Source organism: Engraulis encrasicolus, chromosome 5 (genome assembly GCF_034702125.1).
Source record: "Engraulis encrasicolus isolate BLACKSEA-1 chromosome 5, IST_EnEncr_1.0, whole genome shotgun sequence".
Taxonomy (NCBI): Eukaryota; Metazoa; Chordata; class Actinopteri; order Clupeiformes; family Engraulidae; genus Engraulis; species Engraulis encrasicolus.
The window spans coordinates 9,652,226-9,676,445 of NC_085861.1; the positions used below are offsets into that span (position 1 = coordinate 9,652,226).

General features: G+C 43.3%; 2 protein-coding genes across 4 annotated transcripts in view; one reads left to right on the forward strand and one right to left on the reverse strand.

Annotated features, from left to right (window-relative positions):
* Positions 1 to 11,168, reverse strand: part of pik3r4 (phosphoinositide-3-kinase, regulatory subunit 4) — a 35,893-nt gene extending 24,725 nt beyond the window's left edge. For both annotated transcript variants that reach the window (XM_063198632.1, XM_063198631.1), the window contains exons 1-9: positions 10,917 to 11,168; positions 9,718 to 10,478; positions 8,964 to 9,097; positions 8,107 to 8,283; positions 7,066 to 7,239; positions 5,874 to 6,138; positions 4,481 to 4,615; positions 3,839 to 4,060; positions 129 to 302 (exon numbers count right to left, since the gene is read on the reverse strand). In XM_063198632.1, the coding sequence (XP_063054702.1) occupies positions 129 to 302; positions 3,839 to 4,060; positions 4,481 to 4,615; positions 5,874 to 6,138; positions 7,066 to 7,239; positions 8,107 to 8,283; positions 8,964 to 9,097; positions 9,718 to 10,435 (1,999 nt within the window). In that variant the 5' untranslated portion in view covers positions 10,436 to 10,478; positions 10,917 to 11,168. The remainder of the gene's footprint in view (positions 1 to 128; positions 303 to 3,838; positions 4,061 to 4,480; positions 4,616 to 5,873; positions 6,139 to 7,065; positions 7,240 to 8,106; positions 8,284 to 8,963; positions 9,098 to 9,717; positions 10,479 to 10,916) is intronic.
* A 459-nt stretch (positions 11,169 to 11,627) lies between these two features.
* atp2c1 (ATPase secretory pathway Ca2+ transporting 1) overlaps positions 11,628 to 24,220 on the forward strand; it is a 94,207-nt gene continuing 81,614 nt past the window's right edge. Inside the window, exon 1 of one of the 2 annotated variants that reach the window (XM_063198638.1) lies at positions 11,628 to 14,145. In XM_063198638.1, the coding sequence (XP_063054708.1) occupies positions 14,059 to 14,145 (87 nt within the window). In that variant the 5' untranslated portion in view covers positions 11,628 to 14,058. The remainder of the gene's footprint in view (positions 14,146 to 24,220) is intronic. The other variant, XM_063198639.1, reaches the window with a different exon arrangement.

A 24,220-nucleotide genomic window follows, 5' to 3' on the forward strand; every position in this document is an offset into this window, starting at 1 on the left:
TCTCACTAAGACCCTACAATGACTGCCACCATGGGCGATGCCCCTCCAGCGCCGCACACCGTGCAGCACCGTGTACACCGTGCACAGCAGGCCAACACTGATCCTGCTGGCACTGATCAGTTCCTCACCGATGTCGCTGACAAACTCGTAGATGTGCGGCTTCTGCAGCAGGCCCAGCTGGCACATGCACGTCAGGGCGTTGAGGGCCTTGTAGATGACAAACTCCTCAGCGTCACTCAGGCCCTGCTGCAGCAGAGGCTTCAGGATGGACGAACTCTGCCAACCAACATAGGCCGCCACACCTGCGGAGAAGGGAAGGGGATTTTTTTATTTGTAACACCCATTTATTTTGAATCGTGACACTAGCTAAAAGAGTACATTATAACTCCACAGAAATTGACACCTTGCGTGCGGTGCAGTGCAAGAAGGGAGGAATCCTCTCCTTCATCTTTACCACTTGAAGATGAGTCCACTATCATAATGAACTGCCCAGAGTCCCTTGCCAACAGACCATTTATCTTCAAACATTGTAAGATTTTCAGTTGCTTTAAAGTAGGCAAATTCAGTTACAATCCTTGTTTCGACCAGGGTTTTAAACATATCTCTTAAATCCACCACTTTCCCCTTTTGTTCCAACCTAGAGAGAGAGAAAGAGAGAGAGAGATCATGAGAGAGAAAGAGACAAAAGGAGAGAGAGAGAGAGAGAGAGAGAGAGAGAGAGAGAGAGAGAGAGAGAGAGAGAGAGAGATAGCATGAAAGAGAGAGAAAAAGAGAGAGAGAGAGCATGAGAGAGGAGGGGGGCAAGCAAAAGAGAGAGAGGAAGAGAAGGAGCAGGAAGAGAGAGAAAAGGAGAGAGAGAGAAAGAAAGAGAGAGCACAGGGAGTCAAGTCAGCTCAACTGTGTCTCCTTGGGCACCATAGATTCACTAGGATAGGTAGGTACAGGGCTCTAAATTAGCACCAGCCAACCGGCCAAATGCTGGTGAAATTTCAGTTTGGCTGGTAGAAAAGACCAACTTACTAGCCACGCTGACCCAAGAGTGAGTGTGTGTTTGACTAGTACGATTAACATCTACTAGCCATTTTGGCTGGTGGTGAAAAAAGTTACTTTAGAGACCTGGGTAGGTAGCATATCACATGACAGTCCCGTCTCTGCCTGGAGTAGAAATATCAAGTCCCCATGAGACTTGATTGTTTCCGTGAAACAATTAGGCCAGAAGTCAGGGGAGCAACGCTAACAATGGACCAGCTGAGAGGGAGGAAGGAAAGGAAATGGAGCATGATGTTTAAAGGTGCACTCTGTGCATTCCAATATGCAACCTTGCTTCCTCCACTTGTGCTTGTGGCCTCGTAACAGGAAGTAATATGTCATGATGACATCACTGACATCAGCATTATGTTTCAATATCTTGCAAAAGCTCAATTGTCAAGTATTTTTCTCATTTGCAATTGGGATGATGAATGAAAAACAGTCCCCTAAAAGTTGTTATGGCTAGGCTGACAGCTGGGAAACTTTATTGTTTTCTCCACGGAGGAGGGGCCAGGAGGAGGGGCGAGGCCACAAGCACAAGTGAAGGAAGCAAGGTTGCATATTGGAACGCACTCCCTGTGTAGGATGTGCGCAGAGAGGACATTGTAACTATGCTGCTTATTGCAACAGTGCTGTACACAGCCAAATTTGATCTTTTCATGAATATTTACCAAATAATTAACTAATATTTACTAGTACGACCAACGTACAGTACGTTCTGCAGTTAAAAATACATATTTCTGGAAATTCTAAATGACGGACAATGGAGAAGATCCCCCTTTTCATGTTTTATAAAACATGTTGAATTTCTGAAAATAGGGGCCCACGATGGTGTGGGCCCCACCAGGAAATGCCCACTATGCCAGATGGCCAGTCCAGCCCTGGAGGAAGGAAATGGAGCATGATGTTTAAAGGGACACTGTGTAAGATTTTTAGTTCTTTATTTCCAGAATTCATGCTACCCATTCACTAATGTTACCTTTTTCATGAATACTTACCACCACCATCAAATTCTAAGTATTCATTATGACTGGAAAAATTGCACTTTTCATACATGAAAAGGGGGATCTTCTTCATGGTCCGCCATTTTGAATTTCCAGAAATAGCCATTTTTAGCTGCAAAAATGTCTATACTTGGGCCATACTAGAAAATATTAGTGTATTACTTTGTAAACGTTCATGAAAAGATTACATTTGGCAATAGGCAACCCAGTTTCAATGAGCAGCATAGTTGCAGTACCTTTTCTGACCATTTTCTGCACAGTGTACCTTTAAGGATAGACCTGGAAAACATAAAGCAGGGGACAGACCGACGTCAGATGTCTGTGCTCCTGTTAAACGACCGCTGCTCTTTAGATGATAAAAATAGATCTCCACAGAGGATGTTAAGAGAAAAGCAGAGCAGGGCAAAGGGGAGGAGAAAAAAAAGAGAACAGATGAGGAGAGAGAGGAAGGGAGGAGAGAGGCAGATTCCCTGCATAATTATATACTTAACAGTAGAATTTGTAATTCCAAACAGCTGCATGTTTAACTGGAAGTTAATCCATTGTTTATCTCATAGCATCACAGCGCCAAAGCTTATAATACTCTGTTACAGTTCACTGCAAACGTCAATGGTGTTCAGCGTTTACTTGTAATCTAGCTAGAAAAACCTGCTCAAGCCTGTCTCCGGAGTCACTATCTTGCCAACGTGTGTGGGTGTCTTAGTTTATCTAATATTGTATTCAAGACAAGCTGTATAAATCCTGCTGGTATCTGTTTGTCCTGTACACTAAATAAAAGAAGATTATACCGACAAGCAGACAACTTAAGGAGACTTCAGCATTAAACATCTTTGTACTGTTCATAGAACTAAGTCTCTTGAGTCACTGACAAGTACTATATCAACTTACCAAAAAATGTTCTTGCCAAACTGTTGAAGGACATTGAGCTGAATCTTGTTTGTGCCAAACTAACAGTACGATCATCATCATACACATCGTCATTATCATCATCATTGCCTTTCGCTTCATTTCACAGAATTCAGTGAGATCATGTTACTTTAAAATGTCTTGGGTATTACTATTCTGAAGACATCAACTACTGTATGTTCATACAAACATCATCAGCGTGCTGTGTCCTTCAGTCCTTGGGCCGAGTTCCCAAAGTGTTGAATACTGGTACCACCTGAGGATGCAAGTTCTATTGTGATTTTTGTATAACTGCACATCCCTCTGAGATTGATAGCTTTTGTGTGGTCCTCATCTGGTGATTTACCCTCAAATAAACAGTAAAAGCCTCAGTCAGGTCACTTATGTGCACATTTCTGTTGATCCGGTCTAACCAATCGCCTTAATGACTCCATCCATCTTTGACATTGTAGGTATTTTTCAATTGTTTTTCATCTGTTACATAAACGTGAATTGAGCTCCTCAATTTCGTGTCAAAACCCATACAAAACGTTGATGGTGGGGGTGAGTGTTCATGAAAAAAGTAACATTTGCAAATGGGCAGCATGTATTCTGGAAATAAACTACTAAAAATATTACGTAGTAGCCCGGCCGCACCCTCCTAGTGACTCAACACTTTCAGCATTGCTTCTAGTCAGGCCAGGAGTAATACAAATATTGTTTCTGAGCTCCCGAAAAATCGGGAACTCCTCTCACTTTGTCGGGAAGAAAACAACCAGTAGCAAACCAAGGGAGGCGGGTCAACCATGCCGTTTGCGAAATGTTACTTGTTATGCTCTTGGTCAGACCAAGTCTCGAAGAGATTTGAAAGTCGATGATAATCAGGCCAATTACATAGTGCACCCAGTACCGGTACTCACCCACGATGCTGTCGAAGAAGGCGCCCCGCAGGTGCCAGTCGTTCTTGTCGTTGAGGAAGGTGATCATGTGGGACAGCAGCACGTCGTTGGCCTTCTGGCGGCCGAAGAAGACGCAGAGGCGCGTGATGCCGTTCTCCATCAGCGTCTGCTTGACGATGTTCTCCGGGTCGCTTAGCAACGTCACCACCTTCTGCTGGACCATCTCGTGCAGCGCCTGCAGCTCTGGGATGGGAAGATAGTGGAGGGGGGGAGGGAGATAGTGGAGGGAGGGAGGGAAGGAGGGAGAAGATTTTATGTATTGCAGGGGTGCGAAGAAAATTAGGGCTCGACACTTGGCACCTGCCAACCAGCCAAAAATGGGTAAAACTAGGCCGTGGCTAGAGATAATTTCGGTCTCGCTAGCCACTTTGGCAGGTAACTTATTATATATAGGTTTGAGAAAGATGATTCAGATTCTGTCTGTCTAATATACTGTATATGTAGGTATGCCTAGTTTCAGTTAACACACTTATTAATGTGTTAATTGATACACTGTAGTTATAATTGATAGTTAATAACACTGATCGTCTTGTTTTACCACCTCATTTCCTGAGCTTACATACTGTACATCATGGTAAAGAAAATGGCCGAAGTGTAACTTACCAGAGTCGTAGTTGTCACTTGGGTGCAGGGTCTCCTCCACATCCTCCCCGTTTAGATCATGCTCAGCATTCAGGTTGTTTTCCTGCACCAGCTCCAGGAAACGCAGCGCAGTCTCAGCCAAATGCGCAATATTCTCTGGAAAATGGACACAACCGTGTTTATATGCATTAAAACAGCTCCATGTGACTACATTGCTAAACTGTCTCATGTACAGCGGCAGAGATTGCCAATTTCCACCTTGACCATGGTGGCTTTGCGCCAGGTGCGCCAGGTGAACGACGCCAGGGAAAAAGTCATCTGAAAGGCGATGTTTGGGCGATGTCATGACAAACATGCAGTTATTGAGGCAGCATTCCCTCAATACACGAGTCACAAGTTGAAAAGCACGCTGACTCAAAAGAGAACAACCAAAGATTGTACAGCACATTCTACTCTTCTTCAATATGTTGTCTAAAACAACTGTGATGCGAATTACACATTTAATGTCTCATATCACTGATGAATAGTCTAACTCTCCCTTCCCACTCCCCCCCGCCTCCAACATGCTACATTACAATGGCCTCCTAGAGCAAGGAACTGACAAACACAAGTGCATTCCCATCTATTAAAACACAGCTCCATGTGACTGTTCCCATTCATCACAAACACAACCGTGTTTCTATGCATTAAAACAGCTCCATGTGACTACATTGCTAAACTGTCTCATGTACAGCAGCAGGGATTGCCCATTTCCACCTTGACCATGGTGGCTTTGTCATGCGCCAGGTGAATGACGCCAGGGAAAAAGTCATCTGAAAGGCGATGTTTGGGCGATGTCTGCCCCCTTGCACAGGTGAGGCATAAATGCAATTCCGTTGTGTGCAGCAGCTTACCCACATACCTAAGCCAGCCTGACGATGGTGGCTTCGTCCTGCGCCAGATGGGCAATGCAAGGGGCAAAGTCATCTGAGAGGCCCACCATCACCCACCCAACTCAATGCACACAATGTAATGGGGACTTGATTCTGCACAATTCCCACCCCCCGGGCCTAGGACAGTTGACCTCTCTGCCCCCCCCTCGTCTGCCTACCTGCGTAGGCCAGCCTGACGATGGTGGCCTCGTCCTTCATCCCAGGGCAATGCCAGGGACAAAGTCATCTGAAAGCCCGACCCCCCACCACAACAACACCCACCAACCCACTCACCCCCTTCATCACAGTTTGACCTTTGACTCCCCGATCCCATCTGCTTACCTGCGTAGGCCAGCCTGACGATGGTGGCCTCGTCCTGAGCCAGATGGTCAATGACAGGGACAAAGTCATCTGAAAGTCTAACCCCACCCCACCCCCCAACCCACTCACCCCCTTCATCACGAACAGTTTGACCTTTGACCCCCTGACCCCTGTCTGCTTACCTGCGTAGGCCAGCCTGACGATGGTGGCCTCGTCCTGTGCCAGGTGGGCGATGCCAGGCAGGATGTACTCCGGGTAGATGTTGACGTCGTTGCGCGGCACCTCCTTCACCAGCGCCAGCACCTTGGCCAGCGTGCGCACGGCCTCGGCCCGGACGCGGGGTACCGGGTCGTTGCAGAAGTGTAGCAGGTACGGGTTAATGCGATCCAGCAGGATCTCGGAGGTGAGCCGGCCCGCCAGGTGCAGAATCAGCTCCAGCGCCGCCAGCTGGAAGGAATTAACGAATGAATTAGAGAAGCAGTTCTCAATCTTCTCCAACTTGGAGCCACCTGTAGGGAAGCCATGGCTCAATGGTTAGAGCGCTGGTCAGAGGGTTGCAGGTTCAAATCCCACCCTTGCAGGAGGAAAGAAGTGCCGCACACTCTCGAGTTGTATAAACAAGTTTTTAATGCAACAACGTTTCGGCCTGTCTGCCTTCCTCAGGTCATGTGTCAAATCCCACCCTTACCAGTACATTCATCCATGGCTGAAGTGTCCTTGAGCAAGGCACTTAACCCCACATTGCTCCAGGGCCTGTAACCAATACCCTGTACCTAAAATAACTAAGTAGCTTTGGATAAAAAACATCAGCCGAGTGTAATGTAATGTAATGTAATGTAATGTACCTTGATATTTTCACAAATGTTTACGGCCCACTTCTGACCCATTAATCAATAAATAAATAGTGCTACACACGTAGATGAATAAGTAAAAGCCACACAGATATAAATAACATTTTGATTTTTAGAAAATGATTTAAAGGCCAATTTGGGAGTCATTGAATTAGAGTCTTAATTGTCAAGTCAAGTCATTGACAAGTCAATGTCATCACGCTCAGCATTCGTCAGATCACTTTGTTACTCACATCTCATAGACATGTACTGTCCATGCATGCACACCATTTACATACATTCATGTACAGTTCTTACACACATATACTTTGTGCCTCTATACCGTATACAACCAATACTTAGTACTTAGTACCTAGTACCTGATACTTAGTAGAAGAATTAGCTTTATTTGTATGGGCAATTGTTTTGCAACTCTATCTCTCTCACACACACACTTCCACAAAAAAACCTTTAAAAACCACATAAGCTAAAAAGGTTGAGCTAATAAATAAAATAAATGAAGAGTTGATGACTTTTTCCCAACCTTGGAGTCGCAGGAGCGCAGCGTCTGCAGGCAGGAAGTGATGACGGACACCAGGATGACCAGGCCGTGCTCCTTGGCATTACCAAGCAGCTCCTGAGCTGCCTTCTCCTGACGCTCTGCTTGCTCCGACGCACTGCCGCCGCCGCACAGGTTGTGGAGGATGTTCTCCAGGTCCTTCAAGATTCAAGAAATACAGTATATTGTCATTGACACAAAAGGCAACAAAATTGTGTTTTGGAGCTAAACACTAAGTAGTTGATTCCCATTTGAAGAGCAAGACACACACACACACACACACACATGCACAAACAAACACACACACACACACACAGACATAGACACATAGACATAGAAGTACACACACACACACACACACACACACACACACACACACACACACACACACACACACACACACACACACACACACACACACACACACACACACACACACACACACACACACACACACACACACACACACACATGAGATAATGCAGGGGCTGCCGTTGATCATGTTGATTTTTGTTGAGCTGCGTCATTTCCTTTGTTTACAGCTGACCACCTCAGTCCTCCCGCTGGTATATATATGTTGGTGCAATGCTGTCCGGTTTTAAAAAGCATGATGTTTACATTCTGTGGCTTGTTGTGCAGCGAGCTGTATTAACAAACCTTACAACATCTAATCTCATGTTGTTTTAATGTCTCACGGGATTGCGAATCGAGCCCTTAAAAGGTTTGTCCATTGGCCTCTCGTGTAAGCGAAAGCTGCCTTTCTCGAACCGCATGGGTTTATCCCACTAATTTAGGAAGCGCTGACTGGCTACCGACTGTATACAGTATCTGCCAGACTAACAACAGCTCTCACGAGTAGCGTAGCATAGAGTATTGTCGTTCCTGTGGCCTGTGCTGTGATTCGATCTGAAGGTGTTGCGTCACTAGGAGGGCACAGCCTGGCTAAGTCACAGAGGCCAGTGAGCAAAAACGTTAACATCAAGCCCTGGGGCTGTACCTTCTAGCTAGCAGAAGGCAGCAGCCTACCTTGCGGATGACCAGGACACGCTCGTCGGCCGACTGGAAGGTCTCCTTGGCAAACTGGGCCATGTAGGGCTGCAGGAAGGTGTAGAAGATGTCTGGGAAGGCCTTGCCCCGCTGCTGCTTCAGGTACTCCTCGGCCGTCAGACGCTTCTCTGGCTCACGCTGGACCATCTGGGCTACCTGTGGGGATTTAGTAGGGGTGTGAATCACAGCCTCCATGACCATACGATTCGATATCGATTTCTTAAGGCAGCGATTCGATTATTTTCGATGCTTAAAAATGCCCCACGATACGATTTGACTTGATTTTTTTCCCAATTACTTCTCTACTTCTATTACGTTATAGAGCTAGGACATTGGGCAGGAGCCAACGTTTCGACTATTTTCGATACTTACAAATGCCCCACGATACGATACGATCCTGCGATACAATTATTAAAAATTATTATTATAATTATTATTATTACAATTCAATTGTCAGCTGTAGGATTGATGCATCGATACATCGATTACTATTTACACCCCTAGGATTTAGCATCATTGACATCAATTTTAGATACCATGAATGACAAAAAAACCCCTTCTGTAATTACCAAAACTTTCTCAACATTTCGGAAAGTCTTTCATTTTATAAACATTTTATATCCATATATCATACTCACCACTGTATACTGCCACTATTTGTTATCTATATTGTCACTATACCACCACTACTGTCCCATTAAATATACAGTAAAAATGTAACAGAAGAATAACTCTAACCCTGATAAGCTGTGAAGCAAAAAGGCCTTGGGTGGTTGATGGGCTTTTTTAATGCGACTAGTCCTACTGTTTCATATACTACATGTTTGACATATTACCAGTTCTCTTATGTAAGGATCCTCGATTTTCATAAGAACTTGCTCCGTCTGGAAATGTCCTTTGCGGTAGGCTAACAGCTGTGAGAGGTCAAAGAGTGGGACACCTTCTGCGAACAGCTCCGCTATCACACAACCTGAAAAATACACATTGTTCCACAACGTTCATTAGTCAAACAGTACACAGTAAATCATTGTAAAGACAATTGTCACCAATGGCACAAAAAAATCAGATTTGAAAATATGAGGTCAACTGAGCCAGCTAACACTAAATACCATACGTCATGAGCTAATCAGTGAAGATATCAGCCCATGACGGAAAAAATATATATAGGGCAAGAATTCCACTTGGTCAGGCTGGTTTGTCTACATCTGCATATAATATAAATAGATACAGACAGAGGATGATAACACATTTGGCACAACAACAATAATGGTTCCATTATATGCAGGGCTCTAAATTAACACCAGCCAAGAGTCAAATTTCAGTTTGGATGGTAGAGGTTTGACGCATTAGTGGGTGTGTGTTTGGCTAGTATGATTAACATCTACTAAGCCAGTTTGGTTGGTGGTGAAAAAAAGTTATTTTAGGGCCCTGGTTATACATGGCGAAACTACCTGCGCACAACTCAACCTCTGATTGTTGGAAACCGCTGTCGTCAAAAAATTAGCTCGCGTGGTTGGCTGCCAGTGTCTTGCCCCTCCTCACAACACCGTGTTGATAAACAAAAAAAAAACATCTATACGAGTCACAAACCTGCTGAGAATATATCCATGGGCTGTTTGAGCTCCCCTCTAGTCCTTTGACTGTTGCTGGTGAGATCCACCAGTGGCGTGTTTTGATCGCTCTCTGTGGCAAACATGCTTCCGTCCACAAACCTCTCCGGGGCGATGTAACAAGTCCTTCTTCTGGACGTGTCAAAGAAGTAGTTGAAGTCGGCTGGGTTGTCCTCGGGCAAGTAGGTGGGCTTGAAGCTGGCAAAGTCCGTCAGCAGCACCCAGCTCCAGCTGGTCACCATCACATTCTCCGTCTTTATGTCACCATGGCGAACACCAGACTTGTGGGCCTGGTCCACAGCGTTGAGGATCTGGAAAGCGATCCACCTCTTCTCCACGTTGTTTAGAAACGGGCGCGTGCTGATGCGGTCGTACAGATTATCCCGGACGTACTGGCGGAAAAGAATGGCAGCCTTATCTGTCAGGGTGGCCTTCTGGAATGGCAGACAGTTCTGACAAGAGGCCAGTCGGATTTTTAGCTCTTCCAACTCTTGCTTGTAGCTCGTGAGAGGCAAGGATGGATCCTGAATGGCAAAGACCTTGACCACCACCAGTCCCTCTCTATGCTTTGCTCTGGCTACTTTGAAGAACCGTGTGCTACCCAAGCTCTTGTCGTATTCAAAGTCATGGATGTCTGAGAAATAGCTGTCTACAGACAGAATTTGAGAGGGAGCAATCCCAGCAAGTTGATTCCCCATTGTGTCTGTGCAGTATCAGGAATTCCACCGCTGGACTGCAATTCTAGTAAAAAGCAGAAAAGACATATCAGATAAATCATTAAATGAAACAATCAGAGCAGAGGGACCCTACTGCTTGATAATTCAGGCTCCAGATGCCTGACACATAGGCCTACCTGACAAAGTGACATCTTCAACATACCACTCAGATTTTCACAACATGAGATACTTAATGCGACGGAAATAAAAATACCCAAGACTAGACACATGTCAGTAACGTGACGTTAATTTTAACTAACCTGCTTTCATCAGGCAGAAAGCATGCAGAATGAGCAAAATGGAGGCGTACAAGGATCAAAACAAAACGTAATGCCGATTAACATCGAAACACCGAGAATCAAACAGAATAATACTCATTGCAATCAATGACAGGTCTAGATCTAGTTTTATATCTCATAGAATCACTGAAGTACTGTCAGATGACATGCAAGTCATTGTTTACCTGCTTAACGTTGCAGTGCTGAGCACTGACTGGCCGACTAGCTAACAAATAACTATCGAGCTATTGTCGAGCAAGCTAGTTGGTGTCACGTTATGCCAGTGACGCTATATTTTTTACGTCTACCTTAGATCTGCTTCTGTTAGCGACTATCATGCCAATATTTTGACTGATCAACCATGTTTGTACAAAACCTGAGAAGACTGACTAAAGCAAAACTGTCATGACAAAACAAGCCGATGCTGTCTTCCTTTATTCGCAGGAATCAACTTCCTGTTTACTTCCGTGAGCAAATGTCCTAGTTCCGGCTTACTGTCAGAATAAAAAATAAAACTGAGAACATGCCAAAAAGTCTTAAAATGTAAAATAAATTATTAACATATATAACGGTAATGTAGCTATTATTGTGTATTCGTTCAAAATAGGTTGGTGATAAAACTTGAAGTGTATTATTGTGCCTACTGTAGGGTAGCCTATAGTAGGCCTATATTTCTGTATAACATCATTTTCAAGAGTACATAATAAATATTTGAATCCGTTAGTTCAGTTTTATCCTGTGTATTCAGAATATTGTCTTGTTTTCACCCTGCTGCGACCTCTAGTAGATGTCACGGTTCTAATTCTGTCCACATGATGGCAACACACACTGCATGATGTGCGATGATCTGCGTTTGGCTGCAGCAGATCTCTCTTGACAGCTGGGTCTGAAACTGGAGGACAAGGGTTTCGGTGTCATATTATTGTTCTTGTTACCTTTGAGCACTGTTATGGGATGGGTGTAGTTTCCTTTCACTTTTGTCTACCGTACATTGTGGAGTGGACTACATTATCGGTAGGATACGCTACTTCAGTTTTACCAACTCTGCCAAGACCAAAGCGAATGTCCGAGTGCCGAATTGGAAGATGGATCTCTAAACAAGCGAATGATAAACATCCGACAGGCTCTATTTCACATGTTCCTGAAATAATTTTCATGTTATTGTTCGCGAGCTTGTCCCGCCCATTTACGCCTGTAACGTGTTGACCTCATCGTGTGCCGTCAGTGGTTACGGTGGATTTCACGGAAGATGCTGAAGAAAAGGGATCCGCTGGTAAGTTTAGAAATTCCCCAACTTCCATAAACGAATGCTTTAACCCAAGCTTTCTGGAGGTTTCTGATTGCTTTGGTTGAGTTGTAAGGACAGAAGTTCGTGCTATGGGCATGTCTTCACGACATCAGTTGAAAAAATATCACTTGTCACTGGTAATATTATTTCAAGTATTGTTTCAAATGGTGCTTAGCGTGTTCATGTGTGTTGCTGAATTGTCATTGATTGGCGTGTGTGTACTCCTTGTAATCTTGTTAGCGAGATCGCTTGAACCCTGACTAGCCCTGCATGGTGGGAACGTAAACGACAGTCACATGAAGCGAATCCCTGTTTTCAGTTGATCTTACCACCGACGACATAGTCAGCGCCCTGTGTCTGTCAATGTTAAAATCTAAAGCTAGCGTGCTAGCTAGACGTTAGCTACCGTCAGCTAACCAACATGCCCCGCTTTATTGTAAAGGATAGTGTCTAATCTAATCGTTAGCCGGCTTTATAACAGTGAAGTGTTATCTACCACACAAGTGGGGCACGCGAGTGCTACCTAGCACCGAAGCCACCCCATAATGCATCCCTGTGTCCGACACTGAATTTAAACTTCGGATGACTCTTCTGGTTCGGTTTTGTAGAAATACTACTTTCTATGCGCCTGCCACGCTGTACGCCTAACTATTGGGTGAGGTTTTACTTTGAACTGTTACTCACCAGAGCAATTTGTATGTTTCCCTCTGGGCTTTTTCATTGACAAACACGCATATCTAGCTCTAGACCTCTACGTTGAAGTTAACACAGTTGTCACCAAAATACACAGTGCCTAAATGCATTGGTGGCAACTGGCAAATACAAAGTTCGATGTCATTACCTATCGTGCCATGGAGTTACTAGGGTTTGTTGTCTGAACTGTATAACTAGTCTCCATAATTCTGTATTGACATTCAGTTGTCTGTCACGGGTGGTTGTGCAAAGGTAATGATATTGACTTGTGCTCAGCAAACACTGGACATGCCTACAGTCAAAGTGACAGGATTTACTCATATTTACATTACATGACAATTATGCTTTTATCCAGAGCAACTTACAGTTATTTGTCAGGGTATTGGTTACAGTCCCTGGAGCAATGTGGGGTTAGGTGCCTTCCTTAAGGGCACTTCAGCCATGGATGGAGATCAGGGATGGGCAACTTTCATGTTAAGGACTGGAGGGCCACATTTTTTCATCATCACCATTGGCGGGCCACATGACCAGGCATCAGGCTGCAACTCACAGTTCGAGGTGCAGAGGTTGCTCACCGACTGCCGATATTGTTAGGAAGGAATGGGAGTGTTCTCTATCTGCCAACAGTATAATTACAACAGGTTAATTCTGTAGTGTTTTGAAAACTCTGGTCATTATTTTTTTACTTCTTTAATCACGGTTTATCCAGGGATTCTTTAAGTATAGAGATATGCCAATGTAATAGGTTGCTATGGGCACCTAACATGACCAGGTTCCGGTCTGCCTTAAGGGACGTGTCATAATACTCCTCCTAGCATTGAATAGAACAGTCCTTAGGTCTGCCTAGGTCTGCCTAAAGGGGGATTCCCCCTCCCTCCCCCTTGCAATAATAGAACCCGGAAACAATGGGCCAATGGAACCTCTCTCTCTACTCTCTCTGGTTTATCTAAGGGCCACACTGAGTTAGGAGGCAGCCGCATGTGGCCCCCGGGCCTCTAGTTGCCCATCCCTGCTGTAGATAAAGGGAGAGGTAAGGGTGGGATTCGAACCTGCAACCTTCTGATCAAAATACCAACCAACGCCCTTGCCATTAGGACACGACTGCCCTACTTCTGCTGAATCTGTTAGCATGACCTGAAAACAAGGCCAAACTGGTATTGTACATTTGTGGGAGGGGTTTAGGACCAATGAAGCTACTTGTCTGCAGTTATGAATATCCTGTCAAGGCTGTTGATTAGGTTAGGTACACACGGCATAATCATCTCCCAAATTGATTGCCCTCCTGTGTCTAGAGATCCTCCCCTATACCGGGAGAGGTAGGGTAACAGCCTCTGTTTATAAAAGCTATGGAGTCTTTACGCCGGAGATTCATTTCTCAAACTTGTTCTTCACACACTTCAGAGAGAGCGGACAACACAGTGCACAGGAAGATGGTAAGGTGTTGGTCTGTCTGTCTGCTTTGCCCGGCACGTTGGCGAAGCCTGCATTTAAAAACACACGCAGGTGTGGCCTAAATGTAGCTTAAATGCTCTCCGCGTCTTGTATATGAGGACCACCTGTACTGTGGTGGGTTGTGCAAAAAAGAATTTAGCCTCCAGTATGCTCTGTGTGATATTTGGACTTGGGGGGAAAAAAAGACTGTTGATTCATGTGCTTGCATTTCATGGCTGCCTGTAAGTGTGTGCGTATCCCCCTCCCATTTCTGGAGAAGTAGGCACAAGCTGGAGGAGAGAATAGGAGAGCTCTGTTTCTGATATTGGCACTCTTCCTTTGCAAGAGGGTGTGATGTGTGGCAAGCAGACACTGCCAGCCTGGCTGACATCTCTTGTTACTGCCTCCGACTGCTCTCTCTCACGCGCTCTCTCTCTCCTTTTCTCTCATTCTCTCATTCTCTCTCTCTCTCTCTCTCTCTGTCTCTCTCTCTCTCTCTCTCTCTCTCTCTCTGTCTCTCTCTCTCTCTCTGTCTCTCTGTCTCACTCTTGTTCTTCATTTTCTGTTTCTCGTTCTCTCTCTCCTCTTGCTCTCTCGTGCACGCTGTCTCTCTCTCACGCTCTCTCTCGCTCTCTCTCTCTCTCTCTCTCTCTCTCTCTCTCTCACACACTCTCTCTCGCTGGCTAAGCGGTTCCCAGAGGAGAATGTCTGCCTCTCGATCCTCCCCATCTCTCTTCCCTCCTCTGTCTTTCTGTCCATCCTTCTTTCTTCTTGTGCGTTTTCATCTTCATCTGTCTATTAATCCCTAAGTGGCTGGCTCCTCTCCTGCTTCCCTGTTTTTTGTCCTTGCCTGCATGCTTCACTTTCCATCTATGTCTCACACACAGACACCAGCTTCTCCCTCGCTTCCCTTCATCCTCCAGCCCTCCAGCCCTCCACCCCTCTTCCTCATCTGCCTCTCTCTCTCTCTCTCTCTCTCTCTCTCTCTCTCTCTCTCTCTCTCTCTCGTGTGCTGCTTGTGGACTGACGTCTCATCGCTAGCCGGTCTCTCAGAGATGATGCTTTTCTGTGCCCTCGCCTTTGTACCGTCTCAAGATTCCTGAGATTTCTTTTTTTTTTCCCCCTCCTCCATAACCAGATGCAGGCCCACCCTGTTCGCTTCTCCAAAGCTGCCGTTTCTACTCATTTCCACTTCCCGTTTCCACTATTTATGTCCTGCTTACCTCACCTTAGGGTCTTAATGGCATTTTCCACCAAATAAATGGCTGTGGCCTTAAAATAGAGTTTGGAATTGCTGACGGTAGCTTTCCCACACTTCCACTCTTGCTTGCTTACTGCCTCTTTGCTGTGGGAAGATAATTGAAGATAGGAGCCTGATTCCGTTGGCACCTTGAAAGTCTTAACACAGTTTTTAATGGTTAAAATGTCATTAATGGTGTTTTGCATGTATGGTCCAGCGCACAGGTTTCACACTGTACCATACAGGTTGCCTTTCCTCTGTTTATGTGGTAGTGTGCCAATAAAAGATGCAGCAGTGTGTTAGAGGAGTGTCACTAATGTTTATTGTGTGCATTTTTAGGTTGGTGGCAGCCATGTTAAGGACATTTGTCCTTACACGCAAAATGTGGGCCAGGCTAAATGTGCTGCCTACTTCTGAAAATAGTACAGTAGCCTAATGACCATGGCTGTGCATCAGTGGTGCTCGAAACTGGAGCCACATCACAAATATCAGCCACAAATCTTGTAAAGTACACCCAACGTGATGGATTGGATATGGATAATCAAGCCTAAATTTATAAAGCATATAGTCAAATCCCTAATGCTCATCAACTGATGCGTTCTGATGTTTTAGTTTGTAACTGCTCTTCGTCATCCTGTGAGATGCAGTGCCTATGATTCTCCACTCCTATGGCTGTTTTGACACCTTCACAGTGGTGTCGTATTAACTTATCTTGTTTTAACTGCACACCGTACCGCTGCTGGAAGATTGTGTGATTCCTCAAGTGTTAATTGGCTCTGCCTGTCTGTCTGCCTGACTGCTGTTGATAGCGTGTGTTGCCTGCTGCTGCATGTTTGGGTTCCTCTACTTGTCTCCTGAAGCTGCGATCACTCGGCGTGAGTGAGGCGTCGCGTGTCTCCTGCTCCAATTATTCTAGTTCTTTCACTCTATCACACTCTAGCTCTCGCTCTTTCTCTCTCTCTCTCTCTCGCTCTGTCTCTCGCTCTGTCTCCTCTATATTTAGGTATATTAGAGAATTAGGAATGGAAATCGGCATCATCGTCTCCATGACGATACAATTCGATGTTGATTTCTTAAGGCAGCGATTCGATAATATTTAAGAATGCCCCACGATCAAATAAGATAAGATATTTTTTCCCAATTACTTTTCTGCTTCTAAATATGTTTATTGGAGCTAGTTAGGTTAGCAATTCGATTATTTTTGACAAGAATGACCCATGATGCGATACAATTGTCAGCCGTAGGATCGATGCATCGGCACATCGATTGTTATTTTCACCCATAAAACCTGGCTGGTCATGTTTGGCCACATCGTGCTGTAGCAAATGTTGTGCATTATCACACCAGCGTGTAATAGGAAGGGCACGAGCGTGACAATCAAAGAGTTCTATCTGACACTCACATGAGAACACACTGTAGTAGGGATTATACTAGAAGAACGAGATACGAGAAGAAACACAAAACAATGTTTTTTTTTCTAGGTTTTAAAGATTTGGCTGAGGTCACAGTGGAGGGATGTGATGTGTGAGCAAGGGTTTGGCGTTTGAATGCTTATTTGTGCTTGTGGTGTCACACAGTAGCCTACGTCTTTTGTGTTGTTACCTCTGCCACACCTTGCTTGGGCCGTGCTTCCTTGCCTGGCCCCCTTTTGTTCAGATGGTGTTCTGTTGTCACGGCAGTGGCCACATCCTCTGAATGACTCAGGGCCACAAAAATGGACAGCCTGTTAGAGCACCTACTGTACACTTAAGACTTGGTGGTGTTAACACATTTTATAAATCAAGTTAAATAATGAGTACACACGCGGCATAAACATTCATAATGCACCAGCTTTCTAAGTATAGACTAGGTGAAGGTCAGGTTGTTTCATTGCTGACTATAGTTAATCTGAATGCTTCTTTTTGCATGAGGCCATCCATTATCATGTTGATAAAGATACATAAATGACAAATACTGATGTTCTGTACTTCTGTACAAAGTTATCTCTAATATCACTGTTTTTAAGTATAGGCTACTGCTTTATGATCTGCTTGGCCTAGAACTACTTTTTTGACAAGTAGTGCAGAACTTTGTTTTGACCTTTGTGCAGAATTCTCAGTTCACGAGTAACATGTACACGTTCTCAGCAACTGAACAAATATAGCCCTTACTGGATTGAAGTGAGGTAGGGCCTCTGTATGGCTGTCTCTGTCCGCTTTCAGCTGGTGTATGATAATGCGCATGCCAGGGTCATATTTTGGACCTGTGGAATGTGAGGTCAAATGCACTGGCCTGCCTCTTGAAAACAAACCACTAATGGGCTCTTACCACCACCACCTTGCTTCCAATTTAAATGCTTCATCAAGAATGCACCGCCTTTTTTGGAGAGAGCCTGAGACATTTCGGTTGTTTTCCCCTGCAACTCTGTATTGAGCGATACATCTGGCATTTTACAAGCAGCATTTTAATTCCTCGGGGGAGCTGTAAAGCTGAATCGGGTGTTTTATAATAAGGTTGACTCATAGCACAGGTTGCCTCCATAGCACCTGCCTCTCCCCTGCAGTGTCAGTGGGAACGAAGCAGCACTGTGCTCAGTGGAGACTAGCAGTCAACTAGGGATGCACGATACCACTTTTTCTGAAAACCGAGTACGAGTACATTAATGTACTTGCCGATACCGAGTACCGATACTTTTACCCACAACATACTATGAAAATAAACTTACAGCTTTGTTTTTTTCCACCTGTGATATTTGTTCGATTCGATTTCCATGTAGATGTAAACATTAGTAAATGTATGAGCCGACGCTTTTTTCCCCATGCTGCTGTCAAGTCAATGGAACATGAGATATTGCGTTGTTTCACGTTAGCAGTATCGGTGCCTGGTATCGCCAAGAGTAAGGTAAGCGTACCCATTAAGCCCATGTACCCTTTAAGCCCACTTTCAACTTTGAGGTCAATTTAAAGAAAGGGAAAAGGTGAATTTTGTTGTTCATCACCCTATCCAATTAAAGGGTTTAGTAACTGACAAAATGTTTTTTATTGCAAACAAATCACATTTTTTATCGTCGAGTTATCCCCGTCCAAGTGAACCCAGTCTCAGGACTACTGACAAGAAGTTGCCTCAAAACTTTGCCGTTTTGGGACATGTCAGAAATCATAGAATTTCAGCTAGTTTAAGTAAAATATTTTGAAAATACTTTCATATTTAGTGAACTAAGAGGTAAATGTAATGATTTTTATATATATACATGCAGTGTTTTACTAAATTATAGCATTTCCCTTCAAATGAAAAGATGTGTTTTATGAGCGAGCAAACGCCGATATTCTCTTGATACAACCACACACCATCTTTATCTTACTCTACCGTAAGACTTAAGGTGGTTAGTTATGAATTCTAAGCATATTCCAGTTTGTTTGGCATTGATCTTTAAAGAAATGCATCATGAAATGTTTTTGTGGAGTTGATTATTTCCATAAAATAGCTTTTTGTATAGGCGGGCTTAATGGGTACAAGGTGGGCTTAAATGGTACACCCCATTGAAATGCATGCAAGTTGGCATGCATGCTAATGAAAAATGCCTTTGAGGGACATTAAAAGTGCTGTACAATCTGAAGTAGTAGGTCAAAAAGGTGTAATGTAATGAACTAACAATAATCAATAAGAAAAAATACATTTCTCTGTTTGGATGAAGAATTTTATGAAGTATATGAAGTAAGAGATGCTGTAATGTTTAATTAGCTTTTATGCATTATTTTTTAGCAAATCTTACATTTTGGAAGAATATTTTGATCTAAAACCATTTATACCATGTAGGCTACACTGTTTAAACTCAACTCACACACCTCACCAGGTATTTTGATAGAGAAATAACAAGTGGGCTTAAATGGTACCAAAGGTACCATTTAAGCCCATTCAGACTTTTCACTTTTCTCGTAAAAAATCTTCATATTGTACTTTGAAATATTCATCAATTCAGTGATAAACATTGAGAAGAGAGGTAAATCTTACTATTTAAGAAATCATTTCACAAAAAAATTGTGTGAAGATGATTGAAAAATAAAGAAATTTAGATTTTGGTGGGCTTAATGGGTACGCTTACCTTATGACTGTAATGAGCAAGTGAAGAGTTTGTCCACTCTGTATCATCTATTGTTGACGTTTGCATTTTATTATTGAAAATGATTGTTCAGTGGTCCTATCACCTATGTGTGAATTCTTGTCATTCAAATATTTTGAGAACATACTTTTTCAACCTGCATTAAATGCATTTTGCAATGCAATGGAATGGAATGCCCAGCCCAATACAAAAATGACAATTTCCCAACATTCTCCAAAATGGAGATGCACCGTTCTGCAAATAAACTCTAAGTGTCGGGGGCCAGATACTGATACCAGTATCGTTATCGGTGCATCCCTACAGTCAACCTCATTCCCAGGGATTGCTGTGCTTCAGTTATGCTATAGTGGGGCCCCTATGGCTCTGTGTGCAGCAATCCCGTCGGTCTTGCTCCAACTTCTATCTGGCACAAAAACAAGGATTGCCAGTTTGTGTCGTGTGCTCGCTCTGGGTCTATGTGCATTGTGCAAGCATGAATGTCTGCGGTCCCTGTGCTCTGTGTGTGTGTGTGTGTGTGTGTGTGCACACGTGAGTGTGCGTGAGTTTCAGAGCTGCTTGTATTTGTAAGTGTCCCATTTCCTCCTCCTCCCAAACTGACAGAGACCCGCTGTGTCTATCTGATTTCTATTTCAATATTTGCCTCCTCCCGTTGTACTGTGACCCACCAATGTCGAAACTGGAAGTTAGAGAGAGACGGAGTGAGAGAGGAAGAGAGACGGAGTGAGAGAGAGAGAGAGAGAGAGAGAGAGACGGAGAGACGGAGAGACAGAGACACAGAGAGCGAGAGAGAGAGAGAGACCGGTTGGAGGGTGGCTGAATTCCAAAGCGGTCCCCTTGGAATGCGGCACTAGTTCTCGGGTCAGACTGGTGTTCTGCCCTCCCTGGCCAGTCTGTCCTCTTGATGGTCTTGTGAGCGATAAGCCACTTAAATAACCTGCCTGTGGTGTGGTGTGGCGTGGTGTGGTGTGGTGGAGCCTGGAGGTGGAGAGGGAGAGGGGAAGGTGAAGGTGAGTGTGTGTAAGGGTGTGCTGACCTGGGGTTGAGTGTCCCTACTGCCACTAGGCTAAAGGTTGCTGTAGGCCCCCTCAAAAGGCATTTTTTGAATAATACATAGCGTCCTAATTTCAAGATGGGAATTAAGGATGACATGTCTGCCAACTGTGGAAAGGAATTTTTCAATACTACGTCTTGTCACAATTGTGCAAATTTTGAAAATTCCCCCCCTTTGACCAATCGGAGCCCTCCTGCCAGGTGGGGGCCCCTAGGCTGCAGGGCCATATCTAGCCTGAGTGCGCGACACGTTAATCCAGCCCTGTCTCTACTCCTCCCAGGACAACAGAGTTGAGTTGGTGGGCTTCAGTCAATAGCTAAGGCATGTCCTTGTGACCTTCTTTTTTTGCATTTTTGGAATTTCCCTGCACTGATGTATTGCATTGGTACATTGTCCATTTTCATCTCGCTAATCATGGGAACGCTGAGTGCATTGTGTCCTCTCTTCCTCTTAGCGACATGCCGCTGTGTAACTTAATTCTGTAACTTCTGTTATAAAATGCTACCTAAAGGCTAATTAACATAGCATAACCAAACCTTTGACTCTCTCTAGGTTTCTCATCGTGCCTTTAGGGATTATCCAAGCGCACTGAAATAGAATCACACCATAACCGGGTGATTCTCACGAAAATCAGATGCAGAACGGTTCACACCTCAACATTTTAAAAAGACTTTTGAAGGCAAATTTTCTTTTTGGAATGAAAGATTGAAGTCTAAAGTTGTTACAAACACATGTTTTAGTCATTTTATCTCATTTTTTTTTATCTATTTAATGGAGTTTTTGTCTGCCTGAGCACAAGAAATTCTCATTACCGCAACACAAGTTCACATTAGAAAAATGTTTAAAAAGTTATTTTTTTGTCACTTTTTAACTAAATATTTGTAACAGTTATGTTAAGCTGAGTATTACAAACCAGGAATTATTGTATTTTAAGTTCAATATTTTATTCCAATTTTATGATTTGTCTCATTACCGCAACACACTTAATGATTTATAATATGTCTTTTTAGGATATCTTACTGAAAAAATACTTTTATATATATATTTTCTATACAGGTGATATATGAAGCACCATAATTTATCTATATACCATTACAAACTTAAAGCAGTTTGTAGTAAATCATTAATTTGCAAATAAACATGCGTTTCGGTAATGAGAATGATGTTTCGGAAATGAGATTCAGTGTTTCGGAGATGAGAATTATTTTATAGGATTCCTATTCAACAGATAATATCTTTGTGAAATGTTTCCACAACAAGCAAATTGAGTATGAAATCTGGGAATATTCAACAAATAACACTTACCTATCACTGTAACTTTCATACGGCTCAGCCATATTCAACACAATATGGCATTAGGCCTTGAGCAATGTCCCAAAATTTTGGCCCTTGGTGCCATCTGGGGGGACAAATGCTATCTATGTTTTTTTGCAATATACCTGTATATCCCCCCATTACTAGAAAAAGCCTGATGGCAGTTATGGGGTGGTAGCAAAAGGAGGGGTGCAGCAAGGAGGGGGAGTGTGGGGCCTGAGTCATTTGAGGGCAAGGCAAGTTTATTTGCATAGCACATTTCATACATAAGTGCAATTCAATGTGTTTCACAAACAAATAAAAGCAAAAAGAAAGAAAGAAAGAAGTTAGAGTCAATCAATAGTGAGTGCATTTTTCTGTACATCATCTGGAAGCTGGTTCCAAAGCTTTGCAGCCTAGGAGCTAAAGGCTGCCTCACTTTGTTTTGACTTTTGGAATTACAGTACCAGCAGCAAATTCTTCTACGTTGACATTAGTGACCTGGACCTTGGTGCATACCACTGAAACATATCCAATAGATACCCTGTAGATGGGTCCAATTCCATTTACAGTTTTAAACAGAAGCAATGCCTTAAAATCAATTATGTAGCTCACTGGGACCCAATGGAGTGATCTCAAATTTGGAGTACTGTGGTCAAACTTCTTTGTTTTTCATAAGAACCTTTGCTGCCGCATTTTGGATTAGCATCAATTGTTAGATACTCTTGTTAGGGAGGCCTGTAAAAGGGCTATTGCAGTAATCAAACCTATTAAAATGAAGGCACCTCCAGATCATGTTTTGACATATGGCCACTAATTTAGAAATGTTTGTAGGTGGTAAAATGCAGACTTAGTAATAGCTTCCATGTGATTTATTAAAGTTTAGGTTGCTGTCAATAAGGACACCAAGGTTTTTAACTGTATCCCTTGCTTTCAGCCCCTTAGTTTCCAGGACAGTAGTAATCTTTAGTCTCTCCTCCCCTTTCCCAAATATAATTGCTTCAGTTTTATCTGTGTTCAGCTGAAGGAAATTGTGAGACATCCAACTTTTAATTTGGTCAATGCAATGATAGAGTAGCCTCGCGCGCCATCCTACGTACTTCCACCAAGACACTACGTCTGGTACCTGTCTTCTATGGAGCGATGTTGACCGGTAGGATTTTCGCCGGTATTCTGACAAATGGTCCCACATTGTAATTTTATCCTACGGTTGGGTGTTCTGTCAGACATGTCTGTTAAACGGTCCTACATCGCCACAGATAGACGTCAGACATGTTTGTTCAACAACTTATAAGTTAAATCCTGCTTTTTTCACGAAAATGTCCTTTCTCCTTCCTGCAATTGCGTCAGATCAAACAAAGTCCAGACCATGAATACGAAATGGAAATGGGACGGGAGTATTATGGGATGGTCAGGACCAGGCTAATGATAGAGCGATTTAAGAGGGCTGTAGTCATTTGGGGATATAGATGAGTACCGTTGAGTTATTCTTGAACATTTGTTCGAGTGGCATACAGATTGAAGAATAATGGTCTCAGAATGGATCCCTGGGGGACCCCACTGCTCAGAAACATCTGTGATGAGTCATGGAGTCAAGAGTAGTAAAGGGTGGCTGGGGTTGTTGGGGCTGTGTTGGGTTAGACACTGTAGAGGGGGTGCGTGGATAAATGTGTGAAAATGTTATGATATGTATCAAAATGCTGTTATTATACATTCACATCCTTTATAATATAATATTTATTAATGTGCAATAAAATAATATAATATAATGTAATAAAATGTTACATCCTAAGATGTATAATGATTCCTCCATGCATTGTCAATGTACAATGCATTTTCAATGTATTCTCATCCACCGAAACATTGAATCTCACTACCGCAACATTGCGGTGTATGATAATGGTGTTGCGGAGGATGAGTGACCTTAACCTTTATCACAAGCTGTAGGAGCACCATGAAGGTCAGCTAAACTTTTCTCACTTGTTTATGTTTAGACCACAATAGGGTATATAATAATAGAAAAATAGAAGCAGAAATATCTTTTTAACGCTTCATAATGTCATGTTGCGGTAATGAGAATTAAAAAGTTACATGGGTGCTATGAGAAGAAAGTTTTAACTTTTGTCTTGAGAGAGAAACATTTGGCTGCTTGCCTGGTAGACATCTTGAGTGTTACAGTCAATTCTGTCCCCATCCAACAAAAAGCATTGCAAATATCTGTTCCTTGTTGATTTTATCACTGATTCAAAATTGTTGCGGAGAATGAGAAAGTTGGTGGTGGACACGTTTCTTTTTCTTATTATTTTCACTGCCTTAACCAACAGTCACCAAATACCCAATGTACTTTATTTGTGCCTATTTGTAGTAAGTTATTTCCTGAAAGGTATTCTTTTA